Source organism: Staurois parvus, unplaced genomic scaffold (genome assembly GCF_062004578.1).
Source record: "Staurois parvus isolate SC_StPar_1 unplaced genomic scaffold, SC_StPar_1.0 ptg000011l, whole genome shotgun sequence".
NCBI lineage: Eukaryota > Metazoa > Chordata > Amphibia > Anura > Ranidae > Staurois > Staurois parvus.
Window position 1 is genome coordinate 3,739,875 of NW_028317807.1, and position 25,677 is coordinate 3,765,551.

General features: G+C 40.5%; 1 protein-coding gene across 2 annotated transcripts in view; it reads left to right on the forward strand.

Moving 5' to 3' along the window:
- LOC149473718 (aldehyde oxidase-like) overlaps positions 1-25,677 on the forward strand; it is a 135,368-nt gene that overhangs the window by 16,638 nt on the left and 93,053 nt on the right. For both annotated transcript variants that reach the window (XM_089670206.1, XM_089670213.1), the window contains exons 2-3: positions 6,239-6,388; positions 15,178-15,270. In XM_089670206.1, the coding sequence (XP_089526332.1) occupies positions 6,247-6,388; positions 15,178-15,270 (235 nt within the window). In that variant the 5' untranslated portion in view covers positions 6,239-6,246. The remainder of the gene's footprint in view (positions 1-6,238; positions 6,389-15,177; positions 15,271-25,677) is intronic.

Below are 25,677 nucleotides of genomic sequence, written 5' to 3' on the forward strand. Positions count from 1 at the left end.
TTCCCTTTGAAATTGATCCATAGCCACCAATAAAGTTACATTTACAGTATATTTCTGACGTTCAGCTGTGTTGTGAAGGATAATGTTAGCTTACCATAATTATATGTCATTTTGTAGGAGCTACAGTGCAGCTTTAACAAATTCTATAGAAACATGCAGACAACACAAGATGTCTGATCTTGTTAGCTTAGACCAATCTTTCTTGCCTGTTCTCTGCAGAGGAACTCTTAAATAATTTTCAGATCACAGCAACCCCTGCTAAAAAGTTGATTGTGGAACATTAGTGATCAATAAGATTTATCTATAATAATAATTATATATACAGAGCTTAGACAAAACAATAAAAACACTCCATGATTTGCAGGTGTGAAAGTGACAGCATGTTTCACGCTGAAAGCGAAAGTGATGTAATATTCTTTTGCTTCTGCTACGTGATGAGACACCTAGCTAACAGGTGGGAAGCCTCCCTTTCTTCATTCACTGCTTGTGCTGCTAGTAATATGGAGTCTGGTCAGAGCTTACTGAGCTTCAAAGAGGGCAAATTGTTGGTGGCCGCTTAGCTGGTGCCTCTGTGACTAAAGTTGCCAAATTTGCCACGGCGCGAGGTACAGTACCAAAGGTTATGATGGAATATGCAGTTTTTGGTAAAACGTTATCTGATAAGCATAGATTTGGTTGACTTTGGCAACTGAATGAATGTGATCGGAATAAGAAAACAACTGCTGCAAAGTGACTGCAGAGCTCATTCTCAGCCCCATGAAGGCTGAGAGTCTCAATCCTGCACAATGTCCTTTTGTCTCTTTTGGTCAGCTGCCCAGGTCAGCCGTGCTATTGCCGTCATAACCTTCAATACTGTACCTCATGACATGGCAAATAAATTGGCAACTTCAGTCACAGAGGCACCAGCTAAGCAGCACCAACAATTTGCCCTCTTTGAAGCTCAGTAAGATCTGACATGACTCCGTATTACTAGCAGCACACGCAGTGAATGACGAAAGTGAATCTTCCCACCTGTTAGCTAGGTGTCTCATCATACAGCAGAAGCAAAAGAATGTTACATCACTTCCACTTTCAAAGTGAAACGTTGTCACTTTCACACTTGCAAATCATGGAGTGTTTTTATTGTTTTGTCTAACCCCTGTATATATAATTATTATAGCTACATCTTATTGATCTCTCTAATGTTCCATATTCAACTTTTTGTTGTCACTTTCACACCTACAAATTGTGTAGTATTTTAATCTATCCCGTGTATATATATATATATATATATATATATATATGTGTGTGTGTGTATTTATTTATTTATTTATTTATTTATTTATGCCATATTTGACACTCAGATATTTTTTTAACCTCCCACTCTACATTTGAAAATTATTTTTAACAATAATTATGAAATGTAATAAATATAGATAACAATAATTATGGCCTCCCCATACATAGGTTGTCATTGGAGAAGGGACTATATATATATATTGAAAGAGAGAAGGACCTTCTTACAATGGTCAGTGGAAAGAATGTCTCTTGCATTAGGTGGAAAAGAATGACTAATCGGTTAGTGGGAAGAAGGCACCATTACATTTGAAAATGGGAAGCATGCCCGTTACATTGGTGATCTGTGAGGAAATAAATGTGGGAAAATGCTCAAATGAATTGAGAGTAGTTGAGAAGAATGGCCAGTAACATTGGAGATCAGTGGAAAATATGTGAGAAAATATTCCAATACACTGAGGGTAGTTGGGAAAAATGCCCAGGTACTTTAGGAATCAGTGGGAACAATGTCACCCTTACGGACAGCTGAAAAGATCATTGGGGGTTAGTGGTTACCTATCTGAGAGACAAAGGGAGAGGCTCCACTGGTCCCACATCTCTGGATCTGCACTACTCTGATGTTGATCCTGGTATTATTTATTATAGGTACTTATACAGTGCCATCAATTTACACAGTGCTTTACACATATATGCAGGAACCATTAGTAGAGAAATTATTCTGCCATTATTCACTGCTCAGAAAGCCTCTAGCAAACTCTAGAGGAACCCTATGGTTCTATGGAACCCTGGTTGAGAAAGGCTGATTTAGACAATGAGTGGGATCAGACAGGCAGTCTTTAACTAGCCTTATTTTGTCCAAGGTCAAAATGTATTCCCACTTACATTATGAGGAATGTGCTTTGCTTACAATACTATATGTATTTCCTTTCAGTATAAAACTATGGCACACATAATCCAGGCCATTTTATATGTATCGTCAACTACAATAGATGAATAGATGCTATTGAGCTTGTTCTGTAAATTGCCCCACCCATCATTCTATCTTTTCATTTTACTCTTTGTTGTTTTGTTTCATGACCTGTATGGGGTAATCATAACACTTGCAGATTTATGTTGCAAATATACCTAGACACAGAATTAACCATAGATTACTTTCTTGATTTTGCTTTTTTTTTAATATATAAAGAATTGTGTTTAGGCTGACAACATAATGTGATCAGAGTAGGTCTGTGGTTGATGCATAGTTTTTCCAGACTTCTATTATTCTTGGATTGTTTATGTAGCAAAATGACTTAGTTGTTTATTGTACTCATCATGACATTTCTGGTGGAGACTGACAGTTTCAGCAGCTGTGTGAACATGACATCTTTGTCTATGCAAGGAAGAAATGTCACCGGCACACCAAAGTACTCCAATATGGGTCCAAAGCTTTAAAAAGCAATCATATAGTTACAGCAACAGCAACGTTTTGGAGTCTCACAGGACCCCTTCATCAGGCATGTGACCAGTTTCAGCTGCTGTGTGAACATGATCTCCTTGTCTATGCATGTGCATTTTCCATTGAGCTGCATATATGAACTCTTATTCTTTAGAAATGGCGGTGATTTTTGGATACTCACAGTTGGGAATGTATACAAACATCTTGACAAACATGCTGCAGTTTTTTTGGGAAGCAATTGAAAATGTTAAAGACAAACATTGATGCCCCTGGAGTGCTTCTCATCATTATAATAGCTTAATTTGAACATTTTGCAGAATATGCAAATGAAGATACCCAGATATCTGTAAACAGTTTACCTATTTAAAGGCTACGTTTACAAAAAAATAATGTCAGCATCCCAGTCCCAGAAGATGGTGGTTGATTAGTGAACAAAGATGGTGTGGCTCTTTTGTACAGAAAGTACAGAAAGCAGTAGTATGACCTCTCTGGGCGCTAGCGAATATCCATGTTGCAACTATAAATTACTTAGTATGTACTGCACTTTCACAAATACATCTGATTTTATGCTTTAATTACGGTCAGTGATCTATAATGTCTTTGTAACAATTTCACATCCCTCTTCTAATATTCTCCTACTAAAGAAGTCCTGCCCACTGGATGTAATGTGCACAGGGGGCGGAGCCATCTGTCAATCACGTCATCACACTTTCATTATGGGACTGCTAAGCTGTGAGACTGGTACAGGCAGACTGATAGTATACATTTAGGAGTATTTTATTATGAAAGATCATAAACACAGTAAGCACTATTAGTTCCCTTCTTTTTTGCACATGCTACATATACATGGGCCACATATGAGACCAAATAAGGAGGGTTTAAGGGATTGAGTGTTAGCTTTGTGGGGGGGGGGGGGGCAAAAAGTGCTATTTGACCTTACTCCATGAAGGTCAAGTATGGAGGTCAGCAGATTGGAAATTTCACTTGGTGGAGTACACTGTTTTAATTTGGGGCCATATACTATATGTAAAGAAGATTTGGGAGTGACCACGTGTGTTTGGAGTTACAAATGAATATTGGACTTTTATTATACATTTGGGGGGATGTTTTTTTTGTATTATTAGATGTGTTTAGGCAGTGGTTACTGTAAAATAACTCAGCACACAGCCATTAATGTCTAAAATGCTGGCAACAAAAGTGAGTACAAACCTAAGAGAAAATGCCCAAATTGGGCCCAAAGTGTCAATATTTTGTGTAGTCCTCTTCCACACCTCCATGACGACATCAGGGAGCTGGTGGATGTTAGAGACCTTGCGCTCCTCTTCCTTCCATTTGAGAATGCCCCACAGATGCTCAATAGGGTTTAGGCCTGGAGACATGCTTGGCCAGTCCATCACCTTTACCCTCAGCTTCTTTAGCAAGGCAGTGGTTGTCTTGGAGATGTGTTTGGGGTTGTTTTCATGTTGGAATACTGCCCTGTGGCCCAGTCTCTGATCATGCTCTGCTTCAGTATTTCACAGTACATGTTGGCATTCATGGTTCCCTCAATGAACTGTAGCTCCCCAGTGCTAGTAGCACTCATGCAGCCCCAGACCATTACACTCCCACCACCATACTTGACTGTAGGCAAGACACACTTGTCTTTGTATTCCTCACCAGGTTGCCGCCACACACACTTGACCCCATCTGAGCAAAAGAAGTTTATCTTGGTCTCATCAGACCACAGGACATGGATTCAGTAATTCATATCCTTAGTCTGCTTGTCTTGGCAAACTGTTTGCGGGCTTTCTTGTGCATCATCTTTAGAAGAGGCTTCCTTCTGGGATGACAGCCATGCAGACCAATTTGATGCAGTGTGCGGCATATGGTCTGAGCACTGACAGGCTAACCCTCCACCCCTTCAACCTCTGCAGCAATGCTGGCAGCACTCATACATCTATTTCCCAAAGACAGCCTCTGGATATGACACTGATCATGTGCACTCAACTTCTTCAACCATGGCAAGGCCTGTTCTGACTGGTACCTGTCCTGTTAAACCACTGTATGGTCTTGGCCACCATGCTGCAGCTCAGTTTCAGGGTCTTGGCAATCTTCTTATAGCCTAGGCCATCTTTATGTAGAGGAACAATTTTTTTTTTCAGATCTTCAGAGAGTTCTTTGCCATGAGGTGCCATGTTGAACTTTCAGTGACCAGTATGACAGAGTGAGAGCGATAACACCAAATTTAACTCACCTGCTCTCCATTCACACCTGAGACCTTGTAACACTAACGAGTCACATGACACTGGGGAGGGAAAATAGCTAATTGCGCCCAATTTAGACATTTTCACTTAGGGGTGTACTCACTTTTGTTGCCAGCGGTTTAGACATTAATGGCTGTGTGTTGAGTTATTTTGAGGGGACAACAATTTACACTGTTATACATGCTGTACACTCACTACTTTACAGTGTAGCAAAGTGTCATTTCCTCAGTGTTGTCACATGAAAAGATATAATAAAATATTTACAAAAATGTGACCAGGTTCACCCTGAGCACATGTGACAGACGTGAAAGGGTCTGGAGAAGCCATGGAGAATGTTATGCTGCCTGTAGCATCATTCAGCATGACCGTTTTGGTGGTGGGTAGGCATATCCATGGAGGGACGCACAGACCTCTACAGTCTAGACAATGGCACCCTGACTGCCATCAGACCCTATGCTGGTGCAGTGGATCTTGGGTTCCTCCTGGTGCAGGACAATGCCTGACTTCATGTGGCCAGAGTAAGAAGGCAGTTTCTGGAGGATGAAGGAGTTGATACTATTGAATGGCCCTCATGCTCACCTGACTCAAATCCAATAGAACACCTCTGGAATGTCATGTATTTATCCATCCAACGCCGCCAGGTTGCACCTCAGGCTGTCCAAGATCTCAGTGATGCCCTGGTCCAGATCTGGAAGGAGCATACCCTGACATTGTCAGGCATGCATACAAGCACGTGGCGGTCATTCATACCATTTTTAGTTGCTGCAATTAAATTTCAGCAAAAATGGACTAGCCTGCTGCATAATTTTTTCACTTTGATTTTTGGGTGTCTTTGAATTCACTCCTCTGTAGGTCGATCATTTTCATTTCCATCAAACGATGAGGCATCCTTACGCTCCTAACACATAACCCAGTCCATATCAGTATAGATATCCAGCATGATATTTTCCCCCATTGATATATGATGTGCTTTCAAAGTGTTCCCTTAATTTTTTTTTTGAGCAGTATATATATATACAGTATATATCAGGACTGCACAGATGTTTTCTAGTGTTGTTACATTCTTCTTGTTTCAACATATGCAAACAATGATTTTCATGCTATGCCTGTATTATTCACAATTCATCATATCTGAAACCTTGTCATGTAAGCCAATGATTAATTTTCTGATTTATCAGTATACCTGCCCATTCCTCCCAACAACATAGCATACTAAATATTTTTATGAAAATAGCACGTTTTTTTCCTGCTGTGTAATGTTAAAACTTTGTGTGTGTTTCAGTCCAGATAATGATGGAAGAACAGAGAAGGAAGACGTTGGTTCTGCAGGGTGATAAGAGTAAATGGATCACTCCATCTTGTCTTACAGAGCTCCTCCAGCTGAAATCCATCTATCCTTTTGCTCCTCTGGTAGTCGGAAATACTCTTATTGGTAAGCAGTGAAGTTTTGCTGGTAAAAAAAAAAAATAGACTATATACATAGCCATGATTTTAACTGACTATCAACACTTAGGCTTCATTCACACTTGTGCATTGTGGGAATGTGCACATATATCACACATTTTTTCATAATGCACAAAAATGTGCTGCTCTTTTGCAGATGCACAACAGTGCCATCAATTCTTAATAGCACCATACATCTTTCAAAAGCATGCGTTTTGGTGCGACCCAATTTTAAATATGGGTCAGGCACTTCTTTTGCACATTTCTTGTGCATATGGCAGTCCACTGATATTAATTGGCCGCCCTAGATGAAGTACACACGAATGCTCTCCATAGTAAATATAAGATGTGAACAGAGCCTTAAATTGATTGCAAACCCTCACCTTGTAAAACAACCCATTAAAACAGAAATGAAAGGCAAACCATTTGTGTATACATCTAAAAAACATTATAAATATCTTTGTGTCCCTTTTTTATACGTGATCACATTCTCAGTGTCTCAGCTGCGTAAGGCTGAATGGCTGTGCGGAGGGGAGGGGGGGGGGGTGTCATGAGACGTTTAATCATTGGAGGAGAGCAGGCTGATTTCCCAGTCAGATATCTGACCATGCTGTGCTTTCATGCCTAGTGTGGTCAGTTTTAATAGGAAAGCAGAGGGACTGGCAGAAACACCAGGGATTTCACGCAAACAAAGCAATACAGGGAGAACAGGATACTTTTTCATACAAGTGCATACTACAGCAGGCACATATCAGGAATATGAAATGTTGTATTTACATATTCTTTAAGGCCAGTTACAGTCTTTTAATACATGTGATAATGTATTAATAATCTCACATCTGTTTGTAGTAATTATATATGTTCATAGGGGCAGTCATTTTCATTTTCTTAGCTTATGCTAGTTAAAGACAATAGACTATCTGAAGTAATGATTGGTAGCCAGAGGCCATGTGTTCTAAGTGCCTAGGCTGGGAGCTGGGAAAAAGCAGGTCTTTATTTCTGGTAACAAAGGTAATATTTCTTGCAGGTAGTAATGTTACCTTGTAATACTGACGTACTGATGGTAAAGTGGCACAGTCAGGTTTTGGCTTTGGCTCCGACCTCTATGTCACTGCTGTGTTCTGTAGTTATGTAGTGTCGGAGGATGGAGACACAGCATGCAGCAGAAGATACAGATTGCTGACACTCCTGAAAGTGCTGAATGCTGAAGAGTATGTTGAAGGCCTCAGTGCTGGAATGGAGGGAAGATAAGAGACATAGGTTGCCAGAGAAATTAATTATATACGTAATCTATTGCTAGGAAGGTCTAATTTGCTGGAACCTTAGTTATAGGGTTGTTTTAATTGTGAATTTTAATGATGGGAATTACAGTTTTCTTACAGTTATAGGGTAAATGGGGATAGGGAGCGTTTGAGCATCTACCCTATGAGGGGTAGGTGGGGGACCATAGATAGATATGAGTTAATGTAAGGTCCACGTGAAATAAACGTCCAAGTCCATCTTTGATGGGGGGCTTGTGGATATGTCGGCTCGTGGCAGCAGGTAGCTGGCTTTAAGAGCTTGTAGATACTCCTGGATGCTGGATGTCTTCTTTTTCTCTGCATATTGTTCTACATACACAATGCTTTCTTGACACATAATGCTTTTGATGCTGTGCCTACTGAGTGTGGTTACCATTTCTTGTTTATAAAGTGTAGGTGAGGTTATAACCCAATTTTCAAGGATCAATAATAAAACTTAAAGTGATTGTAAAGGATCACATGTTATAAACATGGAAACATGGTATACTTATCTGCTTTGTGTGGTGCTTTTGCACAGAGCATCCTCCTCTTCTCAGGTTCATCACTGGCACTTCTTGCCTAGTGCCCCCATAGCAAGCCTCTTGTGTGTCCATAGATACACAAAGCACAGCACGGCCCCATCCCCTGCTTCCTCCCCACTGGCTGTGATTGACAGAAGCGGGAGCCAGTGGATCCAGCTGCTGTCTCTGAGCCAATCGTGCACATCGTTGGATCAATATTAGGGTCATGTAAGTATAAGGGGTGGGGGACTGGGAAAGCTGCATTCAGAAAGTTTTTTACCTTAATGCATAAAATACATTAAGGCAAAAACCTGCAACCTTTAGAACCACTTTAAATTACTGTTGTAACAGAAATGCATCATTGTTAGCTAGCGGTCCCTAGAGTCCTTGGCTACCACAAAAGGTTTCTCCTTATAACCCACCAACTGCCTAACGTACATTGGGTGACTATGGGGATTGGACTAGTAATGTGTAGGACATTCTTCTCTATGAGACATGACATCAATGGCTTTGATAAATGCTAGGGTGAGTGAAAGATGAGAAAATCTGATCAACTGTGTAGGGGCCAAAGATTCAGGTCTCTACAAACCAGTGTCTTTTAGATTTTTATATTAACAGCCATTCCAGCTTCAGAAATTGATGTATATGAATAGATTTATGTATAACTAAAGACAAAACTTTTAGTTTTGGATAGAGCGGAGAGGGATTAGAACACCTAAAGCTAATAGTATGTCATCAGAACACCAGTGATCTCCAGAATAGGTCCAAATCTTTATTCAGCAATCACGTCATGATTACTGTATCAACAAATACAGCTTGCTGTGTAACTATGATTTGATCCCTCGCTAAAGTTATGGAGCTATTCTGGATATCATTGGTGTTCTGTTGACTTTCTTTTCACTTTGAATGTCTTTGGTTTCCAGCCGGTGGTCACTGCAGTACCCATTTCCACCTACAGCCAGTTTCAGGAACGTGTGCTGGGAATATTGTGCTAGGATTAGAATACCTGTAAGATTTCTATTTCTGTATGTGCCCATTAGGGAGGTTCCCCCTCTTTATTAGGCCTGCTTACAATATCTCCGTAAGTGAAAATAAATGAAAATCCTAAATTCTTGAGTTGTCCCCAAAACAGAAATAGTGGAGATATATCTTCCAGTGGGGACACTAGTTCTGATGACAACCAGGGATTCCTCACTTTGGAGAGATTTTCTTTCACTTCCTATTTTGACTATGGGACCTGAAGTGAATGGGACACAGATGGCAAAAATGACCCTTACAGAGGTTGTAACCCTTCCTTACTCTATTCAAAATTGAAAAAAAAAAGTTTTGCCTTTAGTTCTACTTTAAGTTAAATAATTTTGACATCTCTCTGCCTAGAAACAAGATTTTGCTTGAAAAGAGCTTTACTGGTCTTTGCAAACTGTGTACATTTTTGCTACCTTAAATTTCTCCCCATGGGAACATAACAGAGATTATTACACTGACAAAACAGAGTAATAACACATATAGAACTGAATAAAAAATAATTGTACATTAATGCATTAGAGAATTTAAGATTCCATTTTCTATTGCAACCTTTACACCCCGGTCAAGCTGGGTGTGACATGGCATGCAGTTTGCATGCCATGCAACTTGCAAATCATATGCCAAGTTGCACCCTATTGTCCGCAATTACTTGGTCGGAGCCGCACTGATTTCTAAAGTAGTACATGCACTACTTTTGGTGCGATTTGCATAGACATCTGTATCAGATATCTATGCAACTCACACCTCAAATCGGCATGTCACCTGACTTTGAAATTGTGCGACTTCACTTTAACTCAGGATCGGTGTGACTGGGGTGTATCCTCCCATTGTTTAGAAATTAGAACATACAAACTGCGCATTAAGTAGGCACAGGAGAGGGAGTCACCTCACACAATATTTAATTAATGTGTTTAATTAAATATACAATATTGCCTATACACAGGGACATGTGTGCCAACAAAGCTACTCCTGGTATATCTGCCAACAATAGTTATCAAAGAACCAAGGGCAAAATAAATCTGTACAATTACTTCCCGTGTACATACATCAAGGGTTTGTACTACAGCATCTATACCCTCTTCAATAATCTGGATATTAAAGTAGTGTTAAAGAATAACTAAAGACAAAACTTTTTTTTTGTTTTGGACAGAGTGGAGAGGAATTAGAACACCTGTCAGGTTTTATTGCTGTCTGTGCCCCTGTTAGGGAGATTTTCTCCATTTGTTCTGCTTACTGTTGTCTCTGAAAGTGAAAGTAAAAGAAAACTCCACTTTTTGGGTTGTGCTCAGAACAGTAATAGAGGCAAAATCTTCCATAGGGGGCACTGGTTCTGGTGACCCTGGTGGCAATCATGGATTCCCTTACTTTAGAACAATTTCGTCTCAATTCCTGTTTTGGCTATGGGACAGAAAGTCAAGGTAAATCTCCCCAATGGGACACAGATGATGAAAACCTTACAGGGGTTATAACCCGCCCTTACTCTATTCAAAATAATAAAAGGTTTGACTTTTGTTCTACTTTAACCACTTCACCTCTCACACCTGTTCACCCCTAATCGACCAGAGCAATTTTTACATTTCTGCCATGTACCTGTTTATTCGGCAATAACTTTGTAATTGCTAAAACTGATAAGGTAATACATATATATATATTGACAAACAAGGATTTCTTTTCATGATATTATATTGCAGCAATTATTTATTTGTTTCACAATCCTTAGACAATAAAATGCTACAGTATTAAACAAAACACAATGTTTCCTTTTTTTGAGCAGTGTTAGTTTAAAAATAAATAGTGTTACTGTACATAAAATGTGCACATTTTATTCTGTAAATTGTCCTGTTTAAAACTGCGCTAAAATTATGATTCAGGTACAAAACATTGCAAAGTTATTTACAAATTAAATAAAGTGGGGTTTTTTTTTCAGTTTTTTGCTTTTTTAAATGGGAGATGTGTAAATGTATGTTAAATGTGTAAAAAAAAATATATAAAAAAACAAACAAAAGCAAAGAAAATTTTAAATATTAATAGTTAATAAAATAGTAACAAACAAAAAAATCAGCAGGAAAATAATATTTGAAGAAGGAAGAAGACTAAGGAGTTAATTAGTGCTGATTAGAGTAAAGTAAGGGTTAATAAGGGGTTAAACACAGGAACATTTAATTTAAAAAACAACTGCAGATCTAAATCAATCCCTTTGATCTGCAGATGAATGAACAGAATGATACAAAAGTAACAGTGTGTTACTTTGTATCTTTGTTTAATCCTGTCTGGAGCAGTGTTGTATATAAATACTGATTCAGACTGTTGTTTTTGACAGATACATGGGCAGACTTCTCCTGAGTAAGACCTCAAGTACGCATGAACTCCCCTAGGCGCTTAGCTCCCCTGGCAGCAAAAATTGTTAAATGTGGCAAAAACATGTGTAATTGCGGTACCAAGTTTAGCCGCATTTACACGTGTTTATCGACGTTTAGCATTTGCATGTTTATCCATTTGATTGGGCACAGTTTTCTCAACTGACATGAATAAATGCCCAAGCATTAAATGCGGATTGCGATTAGACGCGTTTAAATGCGTTTTTGCCACTTTTAGGGTTTTTCGGCCAAAGCATTCCTTCCCTGAACGCTGAAGAATCGCGTTCAGGAAAGGAATGTTTAACTGCCCCTAAACTCTGCTGTTCTTAAACCTTGGTAAAAGCCAAAGTGTACATGGACACATAGGCTTTTATTGAGTTGAGTTCAGGGGCTTTGGCAAAAAAAACCCACCAAAATCTCCTAAACTCATATTTAGGAGCAGCAGTGTACATGAGGCCTTAGTCAACAATTACGGTATATTGGGGGAGGAAGGGTGGGGGGAAGAAGCAGGGCAGAGCAATTGGTTGTGCTACATGCATCTTGTGTGCAGTGATGAAGTATTTTGGCCATGTGTAGCACGCTCAAAGTCTGTATCTAGTTAAACAAAAAATTTAATATATTGCATTTTACCACTTCTTAGATGTGGTGGCTGCAGTACTTGTAGTTTTTTAGGCTTCTTTTTCTTTTGTTTCACCTGGTGATCCGGCCAGTAACACACCTAAAGGGTGGCTCCACTCTGGATGGAAATGCAACAGAGCTACCCATGGACAGCAGCATCCGTAAACTGGGCAGAGAACAGTGTTAGATTTAGATGGACTTGACTAACAAATTAAAGTGGAACGCAAACTAATATTTATTAAGCAGTTACAACAACAGTTTTTTCTTTAGAAGGTAAAGGTTTTACATAAATGAGTAAAAGCTGATTATTGTACGCACCACTGTCAGCAGACCTACTTAAAATGTACATGCAGCTGCACAGGTACAGCTTGGTTTACATTCCGGCACAGTGCCTGTGTGCTGGGATGACAGAACTCTTGTGCATGGGCCATCAAGATGGTCAAAGACTGGCACCTGTAAAGGGCCAAAGGGAAGATACTGACACCAATGAGTGACCTTGCAGGTACTGAACATTTGAAGCAGAGATACGTTTTTTATAGTTTAGTTCTGCTTTAAATGGCTTCTCTCAATAGTCTAACTGAGACTTTTGCTGGACATCTTGGTCTGTTAAAGGAGCTTGAATAATAGCGAATTACTGGCCGGATCACCAGGTGAAAGTGGAAGGAAAAAAAGCTAAAAAAGAAAGAAAATGCAGCCACCACATCTAAGAATTGGCAAGATGTAATATAATATTTTTTTTGTTTTTCAGTTTAATATCACTGTAAGATATTACAGGCATATTTTTCAGAGTTTTGTTTGTGTGTTGATCTGCTAGATTATGGGCACTATCAGATTAATATAAAGGTTTATGAAATGAGCTTTTCAAATGCTTCAGATATTTCCGATGTGCTGTACCTCCCTCGGTGGGCAGGAATGATGGTTCTTATGCTCTTTTCCGATGTGTGTGCATTTTTTCATTATCCAGAGACACATCAGGACAGTGGTACTTATCTCCAGGGTTATGAATAAAATAAAACAGTACTCAATTGTTTCTGAATAAAATGAAGGAACTGTTGCCTGACATCTTATATGTGTGAAGAAGTCCAGCAGCCATCATCTATAGTAGAAGAGCTGTGCAATGGTGCAGATATATATGCAGTTTCATACAATAATGAGCTTATGTATCTGTGGAGACACATGTATACCAGTCCAGGTCAGATTAAACATATGTTGTGTTCTATAGTAAACAACAAAAAATACACCCCTGCATTTCAGATGAAACTGACAGGTTTTTAAAAGAAGGGGTGGATAAGTTCCTTGGTGTTTATACAGTGGGGCAAAAAAGTATTTAGTCAGCCACCAACTGTGAAAGTTCTCCCACTTAAAAAGATGAGAGAGGCCTGTAATTGGCATCATAGGTAGACCTCAACTATGAGAGACAAAATGAGAAAACAAATCCAGACCATCACATTGGCTGATTTGGAAAGAATTAAGTTGCATATTATGGTGGAAAATAAGTATTTGGTAACCTACAAACAAGTAAGATTTCTGGCTCTCACAGACCTGTACCTTCTTCTTTAAGAGGCTCCTCTGTCCTGCACTCATTACCTGTATCAATGGCACCTGTTTTAACTTGTTATCAGTATAAAAGACACCTGTCCACAACCTCAAACAGTCACACTCCAAACTCCACTATGGTGAAGACCAAGGAGCTGTCGAAGGACACCAGAAACAAAATTGTAGACCTGCACCAGGCTGGGTAGACTGAATCTGCAATAGGCAAGCAGCTTGGTGTGAACAAATCAACTGTGGGAGCAATAATTAGAAAATGGAAGACATACAAGACCACTGATAATCTCCCTCGATCTGGGGCTTCACGCAAGATCTCACCCCGTGGGGTCAAAATGATCACAAGAACGGTGAGCAAAAATCCCAGGACCACACGGGGGGACCTAGTGAATGACCTGCAGAGAGCTGGGACCAACGTAACAAAGGCTACCATCAGTAACACACTACGCTGCCAGGGACTCAGATCCTGCAGTGCCAGATGTGTCCCCCTGCTTTAGCCAGTACATGTCCGGGCCCGTCTGAAGTTTGCTAGAGAGCATTTGGATGATCCAAAAGAGGACTGGGAGAATGTCATATGGTCAGATGAAACCAAAATAGAACTGTTTGGTAGAAACACAACTCGTCATGTTTGGAGGAGAAAGAATGCTGAGTTGCATCCAAAGAACACCATATCTACTGTGAAACATGGGGGTGGCAACATCATGCTTTGGGGCTGTTTCTCCGCAAAGGGACCATGACGACTGATCCATGTACAGGACAGAATGAATGGGGCCATGCATCGTGAGATTTTGAGTGCAAACCTCCTTCCATCAGCAAGGGCATTGAAGATGAAACGTGGCTGGGTCTTCCAACATGACAATGATCCCAAACATACCGCCCGGGCAACGAAGGAGTGGCTTCGTAAGAAGCATTTCAAGGTCCTGGAGTGGCCTAGCCAGTCTCCAGATCTCAACCCCATAGAAAACCTTTGGAGGGAGTTGAAAGTCCGTGTTGCCCAGCGACAGCCCCAAAACATCACTGCTCTAGAGGAGATCTACATGGAGGAATGGGCCAACATACCAGCAACAGTGTGTGCCAACCTTGTGAAGACTTACAGGAAACGTTTGACCTCTGTCATTGCCAACAAAGGATATATAACAAAGTATGAGATGAACTTTTGATATTGACCAAATACTTATTTTCCACCATAATTTGCAAATAAATTCTTTCCAAATCAGCCAATGTGATTGTCTGGATTTTTTTTCTCATTTTGTCTCTCATAGTTGAGGTCTACCTATGATGCCAATTACAGGCCTCTCTCATCTTTTTAAGTGGGAGAACTTGCACAATTGGTGGCTGACTAAATACTTTTTAGCCCGACTGTATGTGCATATTGATATGCCAGTTCTGTGTTGTTCATTTTATTAGTGTATCATTTTTTTTTTACAGGACCCCCGGTGAATCTAACTGGATCATTTTATCCCATTATCATCTCCCCAGCCAGAGTCCCAGAGCTGAGCATTGTAAATTTTGCTGAGAAAGGTAAGTGTCATAAATGAATAGTGACAATTCTTTACTGAAGTAGCTGGACTGTATAGGAAACAATAAAAAAAATAACAAACATGTTATACTTACCTGCTCTGTGCAATGGGATGGAATCCTCCTCCTCTGGAGTCCCCCTTCTGGTGCTCCAGGCTCCTTTCCCTTTCTGCGTGCCCTCATAGCAAAGCTTGCTATGGAGGCACTCATGCGGGCTTGATCCCAAGCAGCGGTTTGTGTGTCCATTGACACTCACATCATGGTTTGGCCTCACCACCATTATCTCCTCAGAGGCTGTGATTGACAGCAGCAGGAGCCACTAACTCTTGTTGTTGCCCCCATGGCCAGTGAGGATAGAGAGAGCGGAGAGAGCCGCTACTTTCAGCACAGCGCTGGATCGTGATTTGGCTCAGATAAGTATAAGGGTGGGATGGGGGCGGCTACACTCAGATGTTTTTTTTACCTTAATGCTAAGAATGCGTTAAGGTAGAAAAAAAACTTCTACGTTTGAAACTTTTTTAACTACTTCAATACCAGACACTTTTACCCCCTTCCTACCCAGGCCATTTTTAGAGCTTTTCTTTTGGTGGTATTTAATAACCACACTTTTTTTTATTATTTTGCTATATAAAGAAAAAAAAAAACAAAAACCTAAAATAGAAGAAAAAGGTTTTTCTTAGTTCCTGTTACAAACATTTGCGAATAAATAACTGTTCTTAATAAATTTAGGCCACAATGTATTCTGCTCCATTTCATTGGTAAAAATAACCCAAATCAGTGTATATTATTTAGTTTGTGTGAAAATTACAGAATCTACAAACTATGGTATATATACAGTATTTGAAAATTGATCAGTCCTGATGTACTGATGGCCTATCCTATTTCTTGAGGCCCTAAAATACCAGGAGGGGAACATATACCCCCCAAATGTCCCCTTTATGGAAAATAGACAGTCCAAGGTAGTTAGTAAGAGGCATGGTGAGTTTTTTGAAGTTGTAATTTTTTTGTCACAGTTTTTTGGAAAATGGAGAAATTAAATAATCATGTTAAAAAATTTCATTTTGACAAGTTATTTCTCACACATAGCACAGGCATATGTGCAATTACACCCCAAAACACATTTTGCTATGCCTCCTGAGTACGATGATACCACATATGTGAGACTTTTTCACAGCCTAGATGCATAGAGGAGTCCAAAATCCAGGGAGCACCTTTGATGCTTCAGGGAAGCATAAATTACACATACATTACATATCTAATTTCCAACTACCTATCACATTTTTGGAGGCCCTGGAGCACCACGACAGTGGAAACACCCACAAATGTACCTCTTTTTGAAAAGCAAGGTATTTTCTAAGAGGCACGGTGAGTCTTTTGAAATGTAAAAATTTGCCACAAGTCTTTGGAAAAGGCAGGAAAGAAAAGAAAATGTATTTTTTTACACCAAGTTGTCAATTAATTAGATATTTCTAACACACATCATAGACATACTAAGAATTACACCCCAAAACACATTCTGCTTCCTCCCAAGTATGGGGATACCACATGTATCTGACTTTTTCACAGCCTAGCCACACAGCATGGCCCAAAATCCAAGGAGCAGCTTCAGGCTTTCTAGGAGCACAAATTATGCATCTAATTTCCTGACTACCTATCAAATTTTTAGAGGCCCACGACAGAGGAAACATCCACACAATTACCATATTTTGGAAACAAACACCCTAAGGTATTTTCTACCTTTCTGAGTCTGAAGTTTGAAGACTTCATTTTTGCCACACATTTTTAGAAAATGCAGGAAGAAAATGAAAATTACACAAAGTTTTACTTCCAAAACTAACCCAAAACACATTCTCCTCTTCCTTCTGAGTTTGGTGATAGCACATGTGTGAGACTTTTTCAATGCCTGGACTGATTATATATCAAACATTATATCTTGAGTATCACACAAATCAACCAATTGTATCAAAAGCAATGTACTGTAATGGTCGCCTCTATCTGAGTGGTCAGGAAATATAGCTTAGTGTAGCATCACCTATAGCAGTCCCAGTTCCTAAAAGCAAAGCAAGCATAGCCTACTGGTACAAGGTTACCCCCAGGAATGCCATATTCACTGTCCTGAAGTGCAGGAGGCTAAAGAAAGGAAAATAAATACTGTAAGTGTTCCTGTGGTTCCAGGAGTGCAGTTGTCCGCAGGGGATGGCTGGGACTGGTGTCTTGCAGGAACATAGTCAGTTGTGCAGATGGGTCAGTTCAGGCACACGCAGAGACAGGGTCAACAAATGGGCAAAGGATCAGTCCAGGCAACAAGCAGAAATGTGACCAATATACAGGCAAATCAGGAACATTGATTCTAGGATACTGTTCTAGCGACATTGTGGCTAGTGTGGTGGTGATTCCAGAATTGTGACTAGCTGCACTATTATGGTTCATTCACACATGAGGTTGGGGGTGGGGGGTGTTAAAACCTTGTGGTTCAGATGCATTTTTACCACCCATCTTCGGCTACCCCCTTTAGCTGCAGAGGAAGTAGCTGGGGGTGTACAGTTGCTGTGGTTGTGATGCTTAGCTGTGGCAGGAATTATACCCCATGTACGCCCACCATTTGTGACCAATTAATTCAAGTAAATGGGGTATGTTGTTACGGGGTCCAAGAGGTTACAGAGGGTGATTATGAGGCTATACAATGCCTCCTCACTGCCTGTCAAATGCTCTCTGAAGAGCGATCCAAACATCACACATGTGAAGAAGTCCTTATTGTGGCACAATGACTGTGATGATCAGAGACACTGTAACTGTTCTGGCAGTGATTAGTGACAATATGACTGGTGTGGTGGTGTTCAGGGACACTGTAACTTCTGTGGCGGTAATCAGGGATCCTGTAACTGGTGTGGCTATGATTGGGGACAATATAACTTGTATGGTGGTGGCAGTGACACTGACTGGTGGCAGTATGTAAAAAAAATTAGCTTTTTTTTTTTACATTATTTTTGTTTTGTTTTTAAACATAGTGACACTGTACTACTCTGGGAATGTAATCATGATTTGTTTTTATTATTTTCTTTTTTTACACTATAATTCCTTATTACAGTGATCACTGTAAAAGTAATAATTTTAACTTCCATGAATAGCTTTCATTCTTGACTCACTGTTTACTTTTTGTGATTTCTGTGATTGGCTACAGCTATCACATGGTGCAGGGCAGCTGTGATTGGCCCTTTACAGGGCTGCTGTAATTGGCCTTTTACCATGTGATCACTGTGATCAATCACAGAGATCACAATAGTATGCAATTAAATCATGAATGAAAGCCATCCATAACAGTTGTTCACTTGTGGTCATGTGATTGCTGTGATTGGTCACAGCGATCACATGGTACCTGGGCCAGCCACAGTGGCCTGGTGCTGAGCACCATGATCAACTGTGTCTATAAGTCACAGATTGCATTGCTGTGTATCCCAGGGTGTGTGTGCAAGGAGTGTGAACATGAGGCTGTACCTGTATGTCATTCCTGAAAAACAGAGCTCCCGCTTGTTTATCTACCTTGGCTGGATGGGAAACCGTTAACGTAGAATTCCTGTCGAATCCTAACTATAATTAAACGAGCTCTTACACCCATTCTAAGTCTATTCTGACTATCCTGTAAAGGAAAGATGTCTATACTTATCTATACCCTAGGCACTCTGGTCCAGTCACATAATCGGCTCCCAGCACTTGCTTCAGTGTATAGGAGTGATAGCCAACGATGGATGCCCCATAGTAAGCCAGTGGGTGATATTATCGCCCAGGCTCTGCAGCCTTTATCAGTGGTTTCTCCTATTCACTGAAGCCACTGGAGAGATCATGTGATCACACCAGAATGCCCTTAGCATAGTTAATTATAGACATATTTCCTTTACAGGGAAAGGCTTAGCATGGGGGTGGGAGCACTTTTAGGTATAGTAGGATGTGACTGGAATTCTTTTTGTTTGGATGGAATGTGGAGGGATTAAAATACCTGTCATTTTTCATAGCTGTCTGTGCCCCTCCTAGGGAGATTCATCCTCTCCATTTGTCCTGTTTACTGTTATCATCAAAAGTAAAAGAAAATTCAGAGAAATGCCAAGGGCTTGATTTACTAAAAGCACATAGGCTGTTTACTTAACAAGGACATTTTTTACTTTGTGTGTTTCCCTTAGCTTAGTGAATGAGGTGAAGTATCTGTTACCTTTCATCATCCAAACACATCCAAGGAAAATAATGTTTCTATTTTTTAGTGTCTGTTATTGGGCATTCTTTGCAAAGTGAATGTTCACGACTTTCATTAGGGTAAGGTTTCAGCGAAGGGGGAACAGTGGTGTGTGGCCAGACTTTGCATCTGGTGTTGTGCTGCACAGGAGAAGAAGGCTCATCAGTGACTGCTGCTGCCATTATACTCTGTGCAATTATGCATGTGAGGGGACCTGGATCATGGGAGTCTACACTAGGGATCGGTGTTCACTTGCTGGACATGGTGAATAACTGTGACCATCAGCAGACCCTTGACCATCAGGCACGTATCACTGGCTACTACTGCTGGGTGCTAGCTTGCCAGGAAGGACCCTTTCATAAACCTAAATGGAAACATCTGGAGTTCGAGGGTTGCTGTAGTAAGAGGCCCCTTGGTCACTAACATTTCTTGTTTCCTGGTTCCATTAAATATTTTTGCCCTGCTGGGTTTGCCTTAACTTCCCTTTATTTTGGGGACAATCCAGGGTGCCTTTGCATTATAAAGACTGTATTGGCTTTGGATTACAAAGACCGTATTGGAGAGCAATCCTGCCATTTGTAAGGAAGGAAAAGAGAGGCTATCTCAGCAGGATTGAAAGAGAAATTTCACAGCAACTTACCGTATTTGCCGGCGTATAAGACGACTGGGCGTATAAGACGACCCCCCTACTTTTCCTGCTAAAATGTAGTGTTTGGGCTATACTCGCCGTATAAGACTACCCCTCTTCCAATGCACACCAGTGGGAGGAATAGTGCCCCATCATTGATGTCAGTGGGAGGAATAGTGCCCCATCATTGGTATTAGTGGCAGGAATAGTGCCCCATCATTGGCATTAGTGGCAGGAATAGTGCCCTATCATTAGTATCAGTGGAGGAATAGTGCCCTATCATTAGTATCAGTGGAGGAATAGTGCTCCATCATTGGTGTCAGTGGGAGGAACAGTGCCCCATCATTGGTGTCAGTGGGAGGAATAGTGCCCCATCATTGGTATCAGTGGCAGGAATAGTGCCCCATCATTGGTATCAGTGGGAGGAATAGTGCCCCATCATTGGTATCAGTGGGGGGAATAGGTGCCCCATCATTGGTATCAGTGGCAGGAATGGTACCCCATCATTGGTATCAGTGGCAGGAATAGTGCCCCATCATTGGTGTCAGTGGGAGGAATAGTGCCCCATCATTGATGTCAGTGGGAGGAATGGTGTCCCATCATTGGTGTCAGTGAGGGGTGGAATAGTGCCCCATCATTGGTGTCAGTGGGGGGTGGAATAGTGCCCCATCGTTGGTGTCAGTGGGGGGGGGGGAATAGTGCCCCATCATTGGTGTCAGTGACACCAATGATGGGGCACTATTCCTCCCACTGAGACTTGCTGACCCTGTTCTCGTATGGTGCTGCTGCAGCCAGCATATGTGGTTGCAGCAGCACCTCTACACAGAACACTTACCTGCTGCTCCGGCACTCAATTTTCGCGGGGCCGCTCGGCTCCGCCCCCTCGCCGGTGATTGGCCGCCTGTGTGCCTTTCCTGAGCTACAGTTCTGGCGGCCAATCACCGGTGAGGAGGCGGAGCCGAGCAGCCGCACGAACATCCAGTGGCCGAATTGAAGGAGACGCCGTGCTTCCTGGACCGGATCGTCGTGGGACTGGATCCAGGTAAGAGACATCAGCCCCTGCAAACCCCTGTACTTAATGCCGCAGCCCCCCTAAACATGTGTACCGGCGTATAAGACGACCCCCGACTGTTGAGAAGATTTTCAAGGGTCAAAAAGTCGTCTTATACGCAGGCAAATACGGTACATCCTTGTCTGACTTGAACTTGACTTTTATTGAATGAGAGCACAGACCCAGAAGAGGGTGCCCTAGGTCTGGTAAAAGATTAACATCATAAAAGTTAATCTGTTGTGTTCTAAGAACTGTTGTGCTTTCTTCAAGGGGCCACCAATGTTTTTCTTTTATTATTCATTGGGCAGTGTGACAAAATGGAGTTCAGTTCTGTTAGTCAGAATACTGCAGGTGTTTAACAATTTCTCTGAGATCAGACAGATGCTGAAATATGCCTGATAGACTGTGTCTGGACTACATGTGAGTGAATTTTATTGGTTATATTAAAGCCTTTTTAGCAGTGAGTACTATGGTTTGCTTCTCTTCCTTTTGAGCCTGAGGGATGGATATCCTTTTTTGCTCAACTTTACGGAGTGTGATGTGATTGTGGAGCTGGGTCTTGTGATTCCTCAGGCTGATTGCATATACAAGCTGGAGTAGCTTGAAGACATTCTCTGGGTCTTGGTGCCTGACAACATGCTTGATTAACCTTTGTAGTGAATACTGGAGGTGAGAGCTTGCCATCTGTGGGAAGGTGGAGACCTGGAGAACACTTTCATGGAGGAAACATGATCTTGCACTATTTGGGATTTCCTTTTTTTATTTGGGACTATTCATATTTACATTATTAGACTTTATATATTTAATATTTTTATTTATGTATGTATTTATTCTATTGTATGTATATATGGGTTGTTTTTGTCCTTGTGATGTTCTGAGTCACACATATTTACACACTCTTTGACGGTGGATTTTTTTGTTAATACTGCAAGTTATGTTTTCACAGATTCTAATTTAGTTTTCTGCACAGCACATTTGTATACATTACACATTATAAGTGTCTAGACTAGGTCGCATTCACAAATTCTCTAATTAATCCAGTGATGAACATTCAGATACACTCATTCTCCAGTGATGCAGCCCCTGCACAAGCCCCCCTTGGCATTTTGAGGAAGAGCTGCAAAAACTCCTGCAAGAGATTACCATAGAACATATTGATGTCTCCCCGTGGATTTCAAACCTAGTTATGGTAAACAAAGCAATAGTAGCAGAATTTTGCCCATTGCCTACTACAGAGGATTTAATTTCCTAATGTCATGGGTCAAAAATCTTCACTAAATTAGACCTCCGTAAAGACTATTTACAAATCCCACTTGCATTGCAGACCAAAAACCTAATAGCTTTCATAACACATCCAGGGAATTTTCACATTAGCACATGTCTTTTGGATTGTGCTCAGCTCTGAGCTGTTTCCAAAAAATACTGGTCACTGTTTTTGCAGAAGTACCTGGTGTAACAATTTACTTGGATGATATCCTTATCCATGCACTCTCTCTAAGGGAACACAATTCAATCCCTAAACTGATGGAATACAACCTCACCTTAAAGTAGGAAACATTTGTTTTTTCACTAACTGAGGCTGACTTTGTAGACCACAAACTCTCATCACTGGGTATATAACCCTTGCATATAACCCTTGCAATCCAACATTGATGCTGTTCACAAATTACTCAGGCCAAAAGATAAAGTAGAACTGGCTTCATTTCTAGGATTCACAAACTAATAATTAAGGTTTGTAGTTGACTATGCTGAAATCACAACACTTTTGGGTGCTTTACTCAAAAAGGCTGCAGAATGGCAGTGGACACAAGTACATGACTTGAAACACCATATAACATCTGCACCAACAGTTTTCAGGTAAAAAGCCAACATGCTTCAGAAGAAATTCTTCCCTCTTCCTCGGGGCTGTGCAGGTTGCTGTGGTCGGTATGGGTCTGAAAAATGTGGATCAACTGCAGATGAGAGCCTTGTGGTGCTGTCAGATCATAAAGACTCGGCTCCATTCAACCAAATTTTTATGATTTGACAGTACCAAAAGGCTCTCATCCGCGGTAGGTCAGAACCGACCACAGCAACCTGCACAGCCCTGATAAAGGGGGAGGCAATTCTCTTGAGATGACTTGGATTTTTATCTGTAAACTAAATGCTTCAATAAACCTCCTAATATTCAACCTCAGTTGGGACAAACTTCCAAACCTGTCACTCCTCTAAACCTCTTTTATGTCAATCCAGAAGAGGAAGACCAAGAAGAAGAGCAGCCACTTGAGATATCCAGTTCACCAGTCTTTATAGTTTACACCACAGGTCCTCGTGACTGCATCTCAGAATCATCCAGTGATCGAAGAAATGCTAAGTAACTTTTTTAGTGAGTGGCCATCTGCTTTACCTGGATATCTTCAAAGCAAAAGTATCAAATAAATGAGTTGTCACTTGCAAAAAGGTGTTGCCTTTTAAGAATACAAAGGGCAGTAATTCCAGATGCACTGAAGCAATCACTTCTAAAAATGACTCATGAAGGTAATCTCAGTGTGGTATGGGCAAAACAACTTTACAGAGAAGCAGTGTGGTGGCCTGGTATGGACAACCAAATAGAAACTTTAGCTCACAATTGTGAACTGTGCTCAGTGGCAGAAATCAGAGGAAAAAGGCTACTCCATTGCAAGTCAGATGTTTGACAAAAGGCCCATGAAATACAATCCAATTGGATGTATGTGGAGATATTAAAGTAGCATCAAACCACCAAAGGTACTATTTGGTAGCCTATGATATGAACTCAAAATGGCAAGAGATGGCTACAGCAGAAGGTATGACTGCTAAAGTTGTCAAGGTGGGGACTACCACTGGAAATCATTACTAACAAGGGTCCACAATTAATTTCAAAAGAGTTTGAGACTACTTAAATCAAAGGGAATAAAGCACAGCTTAACACCACAATATCATCCACAGGCCAATGGAAGTATGGAAAGTTTTACCAGACATCTAAAAATTGCCTAAAGAAACATCTGATGAAGGACTTCTCTTCAACAAAGCTATAACTGCTGTTCTACAACACTACAAGTCAGCTCCTCATAGCACCACTGGGGAATTGCCTACAAAACTGACAGGTTGTGATCTACAAACCCTACTATAAGTTTGAAGCCACCAAATAAAATATCAGAACCCCAAAACCTGTGAGCTAGAGTTGAGAGGAACCAGGTCAATGCAAAAACTTATAGTGATGCAAAAAGAAATACCAAGACAGCAACCCTTATTCCTGTTCAGTGGGTGAAGATAAGGAAGCCACCAACTAAGTCATAGTTTAATCCACAGTCAATTGGGACCCATAACCGGTAGCTTGGAGGAAGGATCAACTTGTCATGTGAGCAGGTTAGTATCTATTGAAGATTCTTTGGCCAGGTAGGACACTACTCCTAATTGGCTCTCCTAGAATGATGTGTCTAGCCCTACCACACAGCCAAAACATCTGGAAGCCCAGACAACAACTCCCATTCTCTTTAATCTGAAAAGTGGAATTTGAGTCCAGAATGCATCAAAATTTAACTTAGGCACCTGACTGACTATGTACTTTATAATGTTACCAAGTGTTGAAGTGTAAGGGGGTGGGAAGGAATATTGTTTATTTATTAGGTTCTGTATATTGCTATTTTAAGAAAATGTTATGGCATTTCTGATTTAGGATCTTTAAGAGATAGTAGGAGGAGTTGTAGTAGGTTTGTGTGATTAATAAAGATGTGATCTGTACTGTGGAGAACAACATGTTCACTGCCTCTTCCAAATCTCCAAATTACTTTTTTTTTGCTTTTGTGTTCTAACTTCCTCTTAGTGTGTGGCTTTGTCCACAGTATGTAGGAGCATAGCCACCCTCTCTTGCATGCTCCAAAGATGGACTATGGACAATGGGATGTGTGGTGTGCATAGAGCTGTGTACCATAATTAATATGCAATGAGGAAAAGGAGAGGTTCACAAGCTTATGAAATATGTTATAAGGAGGCATAAAAACACAGTAAGAAATTATTTAATTAAAAATAAATTATAGGGCCATTAGGTAGTGGATGTGTACAGATAATTTTTTGAGAATAAGGATATTGCTTAGAGTCACTTTAATTTAACCAGGTAATTGACTCTTGGACTTTGATGTCCTTATAATTTACAGTAAAAGATGCATTATTGCATGTATAATTAAATTTTCAAAGCACTTTTAACAGGTCACAATTTATGTGTATTTTTCTACATAATATTTTTTTGTACCTTCAAAGAAATGCAGAATTACAGGTCAGTTTAGTGAGTTCTTCAATGCCAATTTGTCAGCATGACATTTTGTGTTAAAGATTAGGCTCGAGGACAAAAAGGAACCAGAACATCTCCACAGAGCTTTATATATCAGGATTGGCCTTCAAGTGTTTATGACCCCAGGTATTCTGTGCTCTTCGGATCTGCTGCAGTCTGCTGACTTAAAAGTGTACACAGAGTTTAAAGTGTATGAAGAGTTGTTTCTGAAAAATATA